The 14232-nt window shown below is 39.3% G+C and overlaps 1 protein-coding gene across 10 annotated transcripts in view; it reads right to left on the reverse strand.

The window, feature by feature from the left end:
• LOC124180417 overlaps positions 1-14232 on the reverse strand; it is a 40916-nt gene that overhangs the window by 10067 nt on the left and 16617 nt on the right. For 8 of the 10 annotated variants that reach the window (XM_046565889.1, XM_046565896.1, XM_046565886.1 and 5 more), the window contains 5 exons: positions 12271-12382; positions 7180-7337; positions 6042-6092; positions 4314-4594; positions 1652-1816 (listed from right to left, as the gene is read on the reverse strand). In XM_046565889.1, the coding sequence (XP_046421845.1) occupies positions 1652-1816; positions 4314-4594; positions 6042-6092; positions 7180-7337; positions 12271-12382 (767 nt within the window). The remainder of the gene's footprint in view (positions 1-1651; positions 1817-4313; positions 4595-6041; positions 6093-7179; positions 7338-12270; positions 12383-14232) is intronic. The other 2 variants (XM_046565893.1, XM_046565892.1) reach the window with 2 other exon arrangements.

Consider the following 14232-nt stretch of genomic DNA (forward strand, 5'->3'; position numbering starts at 1 on the left):
TGGAAACGGGACGGAATTGTGTCTCACCGTCTGCGCGTTTGCAGGGAAACAAGCGGAACCCTTTTTTTTTCTTTTTTTATCTTCTTCTATTTCGACCAATTTTCGTACCGTCGCCGGGTGAATAACTCAGCCGTTAAAGGATAATTGATGAGCTGTCTTCGACGGGCGAATGTGAAAAGAAAATATTGCTTTTCCGTCGAGGTTCGAACACATCTCGATAAGCATATTTTCCTCTGTTTTCTTCTTCAAATCTCGTCAGGTAAAATCAACAATTCCATGTCATAATGTGGTTTCTTTTCAATCTTTCTCCACTGATGTAAATAGAAAGAAGATCGTACAATATTTCTGCTCATTTTGCTGCAATTTCGGGCGTCAGGTTTAAATGCGGTTACTGCAACAGCGGCACTTCGTAAAAGTGATAAGATCACTGATCGTGAGATCAAGTCGACGTTGGTAGTATACTCGACTCGTAATCGTTGCCAAATTCAATTCGTCCCCAAGGAAAAAAAATTCGCAGCAATAATCGCGAGATAAAAATTACAACGAGGTAGTGTCCAGTTTAGAAAATGTAGAAAGAGCGTTGAACCGATGTCGTGTGGGCATTTTGACTTCAATGTATGAACTAAGACACGTTATTCCATGCTTTCCAGATCGGACACCAGCTCGATGTCGATTCAGAGTTAACGGTAAAGGGTCCGCGTCAAACAGCGTGTTATTTAAAAAACAAACATTCGAATATCAACACTCCGGAGAAAAATAAGGTGTACGTTAAAACCTGCAGAACAAGCGTGGACAAAAAAAACAAGACTTAAAAAAGTACGGATTGATAGACGGATGAGTGATTACGGTTTTCGGGGTATGTAGTGACAAAAATAACGCAGGTAGGTACCCACTACACACAAGGCTGCAGGGTGAAAAACACAAATTGGTTATTCAAGCCGTCAGTGTGTTCAGAGTTCCGTAACGAAGTGGCAGCATGGCGGCAAATTCAGAGCTTTCGCACACCTCGTTCAACGACGCGTTAAAAAACACGTTTCGTGTGTGCGTGTGTACGTAATGCAGAGCAGTCGGAGATTGGTACCCCTAGTCAGGTACGCTTAGGGACAATGAATCTGAGACGGCTAATTTTTTACACCAGACAGTTACGTTGGCAACACTGAGAAATCTACAGCGCCACGGTCGGCCGAGCGCGAAACTAACTCAATCTCGATAAACGTAACATAACCCGTGACCGTCGAATCTAACCTTAAAATACCGCGGGGATAATGACTTGTTGGATTGGCACGTATTTTAAGGTTAGATTCGACGGTCACGGGTTATGTTACGTTTATCGAGATTGAGTTTGTTTCGCGCTCGGCCGACCGTGGCGCTGTAGGTTTCTCAGTATTGCCAACGTGACTGTCTAGTATAAAAAATAAATGATCCGTCTCAGATTCATTGTCCCCGAATGCAGCTGTACAGTCGTAGTTGCAAGCTTAAGGTGTATTAATCGAAAGAACACTGGCAGAGTTTCGGGGCGGGTGAGATAATGCCGGATGTGTAAAACGACACGTAAAAGCTTGCACAGCTCGTAAGGTAAGGTATGCAACAACGATCAGCGGAGCGGCGAGTCATGTCCCTGGTAGTGATCGTTAGTAGAGGGGTGGCTTACCAGAGGTGGACGAGGAACAGGGTTGGGAAGAAGAGGTCCTCGTAGCCAGGGGTGCTGCTGCACCGGAAGGGGGATGATCTGCCGTGGGAGGTGTTGGTGGAGAGTTCGTCGAGTTCCCCCTTATCTCCCCAGCCTGCTTCAGCACCTGGTATATCGCGTCCACGTCTGCCATGGTACAAACGCAAGCACACAAGGGTGCCGAGGAGATGTTTTTGGTTAGGGTAAAGGATTTCATCAGCGTATCAATTGGCATATCATTGGGCTGTGGTCGTCCGCTCTCCATGGACCAACGGAAACGGTGTGTGAGATAAAAGAAAAAGAAAAAAAAAAGAAGAGAAGAGAAGAGAAGAGAGGAGGAACGAACGAACGAACGAGAAGTAGACGGACAGACAGAGAGAGAGAGAGAGAAAGAGAGAGAGAGAGAGAGAGAGAGAGATTTAAAAAAAAACGAGAAAAAGAATACACCGAGGAAAATCATCCGTCGGATCAATGATTTTGATACTAGCTAAAGCTATACGAGGGGATAAACCGTTCATTGCCAAAATTCACCAGTCAACCGTGTCTGTTGGTTAAACTTTGCACACATCAAAGGGACGCGGCTCGCCAAATATTCTATCTATAGCATCGAGCACGAGCTTGTAATCATATTTATCTCGGATCAGATTTTCCTCGTGTTCGTCGTTCGCAAAAACGTATATGTGTTTGGGTATATCGGTTATGTTACGTTGAAAATGATTCTTATATTTACGTGATTTATTTTACATTCTACGGTATTGTATGTGGGGAACTTCTTTATCAATTGGGTCAGTTTTGGTACCAACTTTATAAATAATTTTACGCAATATTACTAGGTGAGAAAACTTGTTGTACAATTTATTACGGATTTTTAATTTAATATTCGTCATGCATTTTGCGTTGTACATGTACGACGTGATTATCAATTTCATAGACGAGTTTGACATCCAAAATTTCTGCGATACGTTATTTGATGCGAATTTTTCTTCTCTGTTTTCGATCATGCCTGCCAAGATATGTATCTACATTTCAACAAGCGTATAGGCCGTATATTTGAGTGTTCTTTAAGCCTCTTTTTACCCACCTATCAAACTTGTTTACGTTATATCGTGCCATCGACGTTTACGCGTCTTGGACCGGATTTATCGATCAACAACAATGACAGTGTTTACACACGCGTTAAGCCGGCGAGTTTGAGAATCTTTCGTGTTACTTCTCGTCGTAACGATACGAAAGCAACACGTGTTCGCGTACAGAGGACAGCGAGTGCTGAGTGACGGTAATTGGAGGTGTAGTTATAACAGTAACCGCGTTGAAACGACACGTTTTGCTGCCGACAATTAGATCTGGAATTTATTCTTTCCTCTATCGTCAACTTCTGAAAGTTCTCGCGTGCTTATTGTGACGAGCTTTTCTGTGTCGGTTTTTACTGTTATTACACTTTTGAGACGAACATTGTCCAGCAATTTCATGTTTACTCCATGTTTTACCGCCTCTGTAGCTCGACTGCTGAAATCTGTCTCTGGACTTCTGTTTCACGGGTTTTTGTAATTTTTATTTGTTTTGCAAGCAAAAGAATCGTACAAGTTAAAACGTGAGAGAAACTATGAACAAATCGAAGGTGCTCATCGTCAACTCTAAATTCGGAATGCGTTCACTGTGATTTTAACGAAAAGAAAAGTCCCACCCCAAAAGCTTCCAAAACTGACGAGCCATTACAGTCACACATTTTTTCACTCAATATCTTGGCCTGAATTTAGGTAATCGTGGGTTTTTTGGGTCGCTGATCACGAATATGAAGTCTGAATTTGACAATTCCAAAATCCGAAATGCTGGATCCAATATGACGATATATCCAAATTCTGACCTCAGATTTTGTGATCAGCGACCCCGAAAACCGCGGAGTAACAAAATTCCAGCCAAAATATTGAGTGAAAAAATGTGTGACTGAAAGAGTTAAAAACGTTGATTTAAAAAAAAAGAGAAAATGATTGAATATTAAATATTGATATTGATATTGGAAAAAAAATATTTGCGTCAACTTATATTTATTTTACAATCCCTTTACCCCAAGTCCGGTTATAATGCTTAATGAACATTCTATTTTTATGTATTCCCTGAATAAGGATTAATTATTCTGACGAGAATATGAAAAGATGCAGCGTATCGATACCGTAAAATTACGATCTTCCACAGTAAAGACTTCAGCATCCGGTTTCAATTTTTCAAAACGGCTTACGGATACTTTATTTATCCCCCAATATCTCAGCTTCAATTTCCCGTTGGATTCTTTATTTCCCCACATTTCATTCAAAAGTTACGATTACCATTCGATAACCACGCGCATCACGTATCCGGTGCAATGTACTTGCAATAAAAACACATTGCAAACAATCACCTCAAATTTAATTTTTTCATAGAATTATAACGCAAGGTTCGAAGATATTATATAAATTTTCATAAATTTCCTTCACAATACATGAAATTGGTGAAAAACAAGTTGGAAAAAAAAGACCCGGGTGTTAAAAATCCGTAAGAAATATTTTCAAAACCAGTTCTCTCAAGTAGCAACGAAGCGTGTGAGTTGGCGAAACGTGACCGTATTGACGAAGAAGGTCCCGGAATCGAACGAATCTGAGGGACTTACTGTGATCGGTAGTCGACGAAGTGTCCTCGGCGGTGTGCGAAGTGGTGCTTCGCTGTCTGCGGAGAAGAGGAATTCCGCCGCTTCGTTTCGAGCCAAGACTCGGACAAGTGGCTGGCTGAACGGAAGTTATGCAGTCGGCGTGGACGTTCGTTTTGCAACCGCGACATCGGAATCCCTGTCGACTGTGGCCTCGTAAAACTTGACCGCAGGCATCGCACGGTGTGATCTTTCGGTAAGTGTATTCTCTCCAAGCGTGACCGCCCTCGGATTCCAAATTTTTCCTGGTCATTTGGGTAACGAAATGGTTTCACTGTAATAGTCAGACTTGACATCCTGCCAAATAATCGCTCCGAGGCTTTGTAATTCTTTTTCAGTATTTTCCCGGAACTCAAAAGGCGACTCGTCTCGTTCGTTCAGAGATGCGAACAGGTTCGGGTTGAGATCGTTATTTTAGGTGGATTTTTTCACGCTTTGGATGAAGAAAAAAAAAAAAAAATGGTCGTCTGCCATCTCCTTTTGAGTTTTTTGTTCTTTTGGTTTTATACGATCAGTGTAAAAGTGCAGGGATTGTGAGAAGAACAGAGCCGTACTTACATTCTGAGAGTAAAGCAAGGTGGTGTGCAACATTCACATTCATTATCAGTGTGCCGCGTTAGCATAATTATGTAATCAATGCGAATTAGTGTTTATAACGTATAGTAGCGGCGTTCAACAACGGCGGGGTTGAAGTTCCGAATTTGAAAAGGGCGGAAAGCGCCAAATTTCAAATTATTTGGTGGCGAAATTTGAAGCAAGGAAATCAAACTTTGAAGAAACAAGAAAGTTTCGAATGGTCGGAAAACCGACCGGCTCAAAGTTGCGAAACGGACGATTTCGAAAATTCAAGTTACGAAAAGTAAAGTTCCGATGTAGCGAAATTCCGATAAACAGAGTTTCGGTGGAGTAAAATTTGGAAAATTAATAATATACTCACACAGCGTATGTTTACTCGACGAGTGGGTGTAAGTAATGAGAAAAGCGTAAAAATGTTGAAAATCCGAAACAAAGGAAGGTCAAAGTGGCGAAATTTTACCGAGCCCGAAATTCACTGAACTGAAAATCTTCGGTCATTCGGTATTTCGGTTTTTCAGATTTTTTAATTTTCTCATTCTCCTACTTTCGGAACTTTGATATGTCCTCAAAGTTTGATTTCTCTACTTTAAGTTTCGTCATCAAACAACTCGGTATTTCGCGCTCTCGTAACTTTTCACAATCGGAATTTCAACCCCGCCTCGTCCAACAGATTGCCAAACCGCAGAAAAAATTTTTGCGCAATGTGAGAACAGCGAAAAATTGCGTGAAAAAATGACGATAAAAATAATAAGATATCGACGATGAATAGAAAAATAATAAATGCAGCATTTCCATCTAGCGCAAATTTGTGATCAGCCATCAAGGGGTGGAAAAATATCGTTAATAAATTGCTGTTCCGTCATTGAATCGATTGCGTGTTCGTGTTGTATTGTCAATGTAACATACGTGTAAATTTCAGCTCGATTTGCATTCATACGTTGCTGGTATAAATGTATAAAAATACAGGTATGTATGTACATAGATTATGTGCTGTGACAAACGGATGCTTGCGAGTATGTAATAACAGTAAAAACGGTGAGGGGCGGGTTGTGAGAGGGTTGCAGATCTTAGAGACGTTTATATGCGGACTTTAGGGGGGGGTTGTTGATAAATTACCTGGACATCGCGACGACGGTGGACACAGCGTGATACATCGCTTGCTTCCCCCTTTGTTAGTTTAGCATTACACAAACATTGACTGACGTTATTTTCCAGCAAATGAAAACAAAACGGCGAAACACCGAAGCCTCCGGATTATGGTTTAATCATTATTGGGTGGAGTATAATTTATGAATTACGTACACACAGGTTGGGGAAGTTGTTTTTTTTTAATGTACGATGGTACGAAACTCTAAATCCTGACTAATAACACGTGTGAGCAAAAAAAAAAAAAATAAATAAAAAATAAAAGAAGCACAAAAACATTCCGAGTTTCTATGGATATAAACAAATTTCGATTTCGACAAACATCGAATAATAAACTGAGCCTTAATTTATAACTTGTAAAGTTTGTTTTTGTCTTTTTTACGTTGATAAATAAGTCTTGAAGTTTTTTGTTTATAGCTAATATGGGTGCCCGAAGGGAAGATGAAGGAAAACGTTTTCACTAAGATATGATGGACTTTATCGTTAATAACGTTACCAGGGGCGGTTTAACGAGAGTATGATGGGAGATTAAGTTTGGAGTTTGATACGAGAAAGTTCGTACGAAGATGGAATAAGTACGAAAAATATTCATTTTTTAACTTTGTTTATCAATTCTTTTACATTCGCATTTTATCATCGATTATTATTTTTGAATCAAAGCGATTTAAATGCAAAACTGGAAGTTTGTTTGATTGTTATGTACAGCAAATAGGTAATTTTTCTTAAAATTCGAAATATCGTTCTGCTTTCTACAAAAAACAAACTTCATCTAGTGAAACTAGTTTTTCACCAACTAGTTACGTAGTAGAAATAAAAACTTGACATCTAGAATCCAGACTCAAAATTCGTTTCTATTATAATTCGACTGCTCGATTCAGAAATCGACATATGGCAAAATAAAATTTAAACGTAAAGAAATGAATATTTATGCGGTTATTCTGTCAGAGGTTTTATTTAGCCCGAAAATTGGGTTTCGGGGTGGAGAAAAATTCACCTTAAATGTACCTAGACGCTACAGATCCGAGAGAGTAAAAAAACGTCTTGCAATTTTCGGTAATATAATCGTTATCCTATGCGTGCAGCGTTAAACTAAATGTAAGAAGCTTACTTTTCTGCGGGAACCGGCGAGGCCGCTGGAGAGCTTGTTTTTAGGCTTTTAAAAGCTTTGAGCCATTTGTGCTTGGTGCTGCCGGTTGATCCGTTGGACATTTTACGATCGTTCATCCCGTCCTGGGGACCCGCTTCGCTGCCCCCGAAAAGCTCCTTCTAAAAATCGAAAATTTCATTCTTGTAGTCAGATCTGATCAGTGATATTCTCATCCATAATCCGTACAATCCGATTCGTCTCCGATATTACGATCATCTTCGATCAGGAGGTAGCAGGCTCGTTATTGATAAGAAGAATTAGGGAGAATTAAGTGCTCTTCAACGATCATCGGATACGAATCCAAAGAATATAAGCAAAAGAAGATGAATTTTTCTATAAGAATAAGAAGAACATTTGGAAAATTGCACCCTTTGTCGAGAATTATTTTTTCATACAAAAGTGACAACAACGTTGTCGTTAGACTAGATCGTAAAAGCGTTTCAAACGAATCTCTCGTCTGAGGTATTAAAATGGAAATCGAATTTCAAGCTCAGGGAAACCGATTTCTACGTTTCGATAACACGTAGAATCGAACCGTATGAATTAAAACGACGAAGAAAATGATTGAGCGTTTTGTTAAGAAGATTGTTTAAAGTGATCGTATAACCGAGTCGTATTACTCAGTGAGATTTTTGATCAACCTGCTTCTGGACTTGTGTTTCACGGGTTCTTGTATTTTTATTTTTTTTTGTTTCGCACGAAAAGGCACCGTACAAGTTCAAAAGTAAAAGAAACTATGGAGAAATCGGAGGTGTTCATCGTCAACTATAAATTCAGAATGCGTTCACTGTGATTTTAACGAAAAGAAAAGTCCCACCCCAAAAGCTTTCAAAACTGACTAGCCATTTCAGTCACACATTTTTCCAATCAATATCTTGGCCTGAATTTAGGTAATCGGGGGTTTTTGGATCGCTGATCACGAATATGAAGTAAGAATTTGACAATTCCAAAATCCGAAATGCTGGATCCAACATGGCGATGTATCCAAATTCTGACCTCAGATTTTGTGATCAGCGAGCCCGAAAACCGCGGAGTAACAAAATTCCAGCCAAAATATTGAGTGAAAAAATGTGTGACTGAAAGAGTTAAAAACGTTGATTTAAAAAAAAGAGAAAATGATTGAATATTAAATATTGATATTGATATTGGAAAAAAAATATTTGCGTCAACTTATATTTATTTTACAATCCCTTTTCCCCAAGCCCGGTTATAATGCTTAATGAACATTCTATTTTTATGTATTCCCCGAATAAGGATTAATTATTCTGACGAGAATATTAAAAGATGCAGCGTATCGATACCGTAAAATTACGATTTTCCACAGTAGAGACTCGAGCATCCGGTTTAAATTTTTCTAAACCGCTTATCGGTACTTTATTTATTCCTCAATATCTTAGCTTCAATTTCCCGTTTCATTCTGACAAATAACGTACGAATTATGCGCGTGAAAACAAATACGAGCGTAAGAACGAACAGACGGACTTTGTCCGGCGAGTGCGATGACGGTTGATGGAAGTAGAAGAAGAATAAACGTAATAAAAAAAAAAAAAAAAACAAACTGTCAGGCGACGAGGCGTAGAAGCATGAAAGCACGGGGACGGTAATGCGAGCATTGAGGTGAGATTCGGGTTATACTGACAATTCGGGAACGAAGAGTTGTCCAGCCCATGGCGATATTTCGATAAGAGCACCCTGACCTAGCCAGACGCCGCGGCTTGCACTGGTTTTGGATTCGGGCGAGCCATGTTGACCCAGTTTTCAAGGCGCATGCCGAGACACACGCGCCCCTTTATCTCGCTCTCGAAGCGAGGAATTCGATAAGTCGAGCAGCGGAGCTCGATTCTCGACAAGGGGTGCACTCTTTGAACCGAAGCTCTGTCTCTTTATTTGTTTATCTTCGTTATTCTTACTGTCGTTATCGTTTGCTCATTTAATTTTATTTACCAACTTATCCAAACCGAGAGAAATTTTTAGTTCCTGTTACCGCTCGGTCCTTGACTATTTTCATTTTTTACCACGATCGAAAAATATAGTTCCGGGTAGAAAATGAAAATTAGTTTTACAGCCGATACCGGAAATTCTGGTATCCGTTGCTATTCTTTCTCATTGCGATCACCGTTGCTATATTTTCTTGCAACTGTTGCGAAAATTTAACGTTCGTGCGACGATAAATTGACGTTAAAGCCTTGTTTAACTGAAAAAGTAGAGTGAACCGAAGATACTGATTTTGCGTTGCGATTACCAAAAAAGGATCGACGATAGCGGAAAATGGTTAGGCGTACCTCGTTTTTCGTAATTCCAACGATGTTCAAACAGTTTTTTTAACGATACCTGTTTTACTCAATTTTTCTAGTTATTGTAACGAATGAAATTCTTCTCGGTGTGACACATTGAATATGAAAACGCTCGTTTGTCAGAGGAAATCGGCGATCTTAAGGCAATTGAATCTGAACATAATATTATGTAATTTGAAATAACAATTTCCGGTATCCCGAGTGCTTTATCCGACCGTACATATTCGAGAGCTGGATAATGGATTTCAGTTTCTCTGATAAAGATTCAAAATTTAAGGAGTGAAAAAGCTTTCCGATAGAAGATGTCGATTTGTCGAGAATTAGCGAAATCGTGCGATGATCCAACCTAGCAGCCATCTTATCTTAAAATTGACTCAATCTATCTATCCATCTATCTGTCTGTCTATCTATCTGTCTATCTCTTCGCCTATCCGTGGGACCCAATTCAATTGAACAGGTCACGAAGGTGTGAGTTCAATTTCGCCTTATCGAATTATAAAAAGGTTTTTGCCACTACTCAAAGCGAAAACTCCCCCCCCCCCCCCTCTCTCTCTCTCTCTCTCTCTCTCTAGTCGTTCGCTCCATTATCACACCCTCCTAAAGTCGCACCTTCCGCTCTTTCCCTGCCATGCCTTCTCGCCCTTGAACCACACTTCGAGCACCGTTTCAAGTTTCCACTTACGATCAGTCCCTGATTTTAGTCCAAGCAGTTCTTGAAATCTCGCAATTACAATGAAAAGGTGGAAGAAGTACGACTGAGTAAGTCTTTGAAGTGTTTTGAGGAGGGTGTTTGACCAAAAATCGATAATTTTGAATAATTTTTACTAGTTTTACTGATAATAGATAGTCGTGCATTGAGATATTTATCGAATCATCGTACAAGTGAACTACGGAGATATTTAATTGAAAATGGAAAAACGAAAGATCAAATTTCCAAACCCCGTTTCGAATCACTTCGAAATCGGTAAAACTTTATTAGATACGTTAGATTTCAATCTACGATAGCTCACTTTGTTCAAACGGATTATATTGCCTGCGAATTCAGTAAAATACTTTTCTTTTTTATTACGTCGAAATCGTTGAACGGTTAATTTTACAACATTGCAGCGATATTGATTCTAACGAACAATTGGTAGTACGGAATTGACAGCTGGAAAAAGAAAAACAAAATCTTACTTAGATTGTGAACCAGTCAGAAGCGATTTGAAACAACGCAACGATATCCTAGCCGTAATTGTTTAATTTAGTTTTTATGATAATTTGATGAATACTCAGTGCAATAAAACGAATAAAAAATATCGATTTTCGTACTCGACCCAACGATGACGGTTTAAAAAAACTTCATGCAATAGAAAACTCGTCTTTTAGTTTGAAATTGGAAGATTCTATCATGGATTCAATTCTCTAGACATTTGTTACAAGAAACGATCGACAATTTTTTTCCAACCGAAGCTCGAGGGAGTGTCGGAAGTTTTCCATAATTGGGGCTGCAAAACCGACAGATACAAGCGTTGAAACGTGTCGAAGAAAACAGCTAGACAATAAAGAAATGGAATTTCGCTGAGTGACGGATTATATTTTCAGCTTGAATTGAAAGAACCGTTAACCCGTCCGAGTGAGTAATTTTATGGTGAGGATATTTTGGGGTTTTCTCCTCCAATTACTCGGTCCGAATCGACATTTTGCTCGCGCGGGCTTATAAATCCGAATACCGACCGCAAGTATCGGGAACAAGGCTTCCGGTAGCTTCGACTGTCGGGTAAGCCTAAAGGGTGCAAATCACTCTGTCCGTTTCAAGAGTGAAGGAAGTAAATTCGGGAAACAGAGGTATTCACTCAGCGAGGTAACGAATAAAATCGGAAAGAAAGAAAAAGAGAGCCGGATGAAACGAAGAGGGAAAGAAGAAGATAAGAGGAGAAACGAGCAAGGTGCGACATGTGCGGAGATTTTTTTTCACCAGCCTGTCGTATCTGTCATCGTTTGTGTTTCGTCGAATTTACCTCGCATTTCGCTGACTCGACCTTGTCACTTTTTCAACCTTCCAAACGACCCCAGTCAGTCTTCCATGATCCAAGGCTCAAGGGTCACGGAACAAGTTGTTAACTTGTAGCGGCACGAAACACGCGGCCATCTTCTTCAACGGTCGGCAATATATCAGAAGCACGAGCGGAATTCATAAGGAGACCTCTTTCTCTCTCTCTCTCTCTCTCTGTAACGTCCTCTTAAAAGCCTCCGAAAATCTCGTCGTTTCGGCGTAAATTGCCCGATATAGTCACGTAGCCACTCCAACGACTTTTGGAATATGTAGCCGAAAAAGGGTTAAAGAAAAGGTGGAGCCGTACGAATTACGCGAAGCGGAGCTTAATCGACTAAGCCCGAAAGCTCCGATGACTGGTTTGATTTTAATCAGCGCGAATCCGGTAAGAAATGGATGAGCGAATGCGCGAATGTACAGAAACGTACAGCCAAAGCCGTGCTTTCGATTGCGATAACACATTCGCGAAGCTTTTTATACTAGGAGACGTCACTTGGCTGATCACTCCTTTGACGACGGAGATTATTTATTTATTTTTTTTTGTTGTTTTTTCCTCAATGCGTGCAAAGCTCCCTTTACTTCATTTTATTTTTCTTTCATAGCTCGTTTGCAAAGCGAGAGTGTCTCGGGCTCGGAGAGTTCGCAAAGCCGTGAAACAAACCCTCGCTCGAAATTATGAGCTAGCTACGTTTTAAACGGTAAAGTAATGACGGAATACGAGACCTGAGCTTGCACCGCGGCTAGTTGGAGGTGAGCAACCCCCAGGTCAAAACGCTTCAACGATATGTCCTCTTGAAGTTCCGCTGCTTTGGTGAACAGGCTGCTTTCTGCGCTTCTGAAAACGGAGAAGTCAGCTTTTACTTTTTGCTCGTTTACCCGCTTGTGAATTAAATTATCGATTCCTGTATCTGGATGGGTGTTTGAGATAATAACAATTCGCGATTTTCCACCATGGCACCCTCTGAAAATTTTCCGCAGGTTAAAAAAAAGGTTTTGACCAAATATGAGCGGTCTACGTTACGCGGAGGATCTTTTACTTTTATGCATTTTTTAAAAATTTATGAAGTATAATCGTGAATTCATTTTTTTTTTTTTTTTCATCCCTTACATCGATCGTAATAACAAATTTCGTAACAAAGAAAATCCGCACTTGTAATATCAAGCCTCCGGTTGATGTTTGGAAAGCGTATCTGACGACTTTTTCATTATTTATTCAATCTCGTAAAATATTAATAATTCAATGTGAACTTTTGATTCAGGGGAATAAGATTCCGGGTTAATATATCCTTGTGTTACGGACCGTAATCTTTGGGTTGAATATTTGAGTAGCAGGAATGAAATAATAATTGAAGAGCTACAACGTATTTCTTCACAAAATCCAAGAAAGAATGTCCGAAAAAGTGAAAAATCAGATGAACGTGATCTTCCACATAACGTAGAGCGCCCATCTTTTCACAGAACCATTCTTTTGACCCGAACAAACTTTTTAGGGAGTGTCGTGGTGTAAAATCGTGAATTATTTTTTTCTGAAACACCCTACAACATCAGCAATCCGTGGGTAAATTTTTTTGCGTATAATCAAGGATAATGATCATAAATTTCATCGCTTGCTCGTTATTTCAATTCTGTTAGAAGACCGCGAAAGCTTTTAACCTAACAGCTGAAACTTGGCAATTTTAAACCGCTCGGGAAGAAGATTGGCGAAATTCTTAACACGAAAGTCACCTAGGGATGAAAAAAAAACGAGGAAATCAAAATTTACGTACCCTTGTTTGTTACACACTGTATATTTTCGTCCTTAATTTTACATTCCGATGTAAGCTCCTTAATTCGCGCCTGCGGTTATGCGACAAAGCTTTTACCCGTCATAATTAAAAAACGTTCACCCTGCGCATAAAGTCACGAATATAAAATACTCCGTACGTATCAAGAGAATTTTAGAGCTCAGAGTGCTAAGTCAGATTTTGCATTTTTTTTTTCTCATCTCCCAAGTACAGTGAAATCGTTTCAAACTCTAGAAAATAATAGACTTGCAATACTGTGCTTGCGCGGTAATCAAAAAAAGTTTAGAAAATTCAGTGAAACACTTACGTTTTGCAATTATGACATATGCTATTCTACAAATGCGTGAAACAAGATATATTTCATATATTTCATGTGTTACTTTTTTTTTTTTTCTATTAATCAATTTCCCAAATTTTTTCTGTAGTAAAAATACAAGCGCGATCGTAAATTCTGTCATTCTACCAAATTTTGAGCGGTTTTATTGCTGTGCAAGCGATGAAAAAAATGTCAAATACGATTCGCTAAATTTCGTCGTTGAAACGTGAAGGGTCGACTTTCCCTTAAAACAGCTTGGAAGTTAGAAAAAACAAACTTAACATTTTTACCTTGGTAACAAAAAAAACTAAAGATTGTATTAAACATTTCTCCACAGATTTGGTGTAAAATTATTCTGAATTTTAGAAATATCGATACCGACTCGTAAAAATGCATCATCTTCCACAATCTTCTCGTTGTACAGATATATACTTCAATACTTATCACGGTGACTTTCGAAGCATTCCCATAACAATCTTTAGTCCCAGATTTAGCATAAGATATGTAAAAATCGAGTCGGAATATCCGACAAGAGGGGGTAAGAAAATTTTGTCTTAAAATATATTTCTATCGTTACAATAAATA

Source organism: Neodiprion fabricii, chromosome 4 (assembly GCF_021155785.1).
Source record: "Neodiprion fabricii isolate iyNeoFabr1 chromosome 4, iyNeoFabr1.1, whole genome shotgun sequence".
Lineage (NCBI taxonomy): Eukaryota > Metazoa > Arthropoda > Insecta > Hymenoptera > Diprionidae > Neodiprion > Neodiprion fabricii.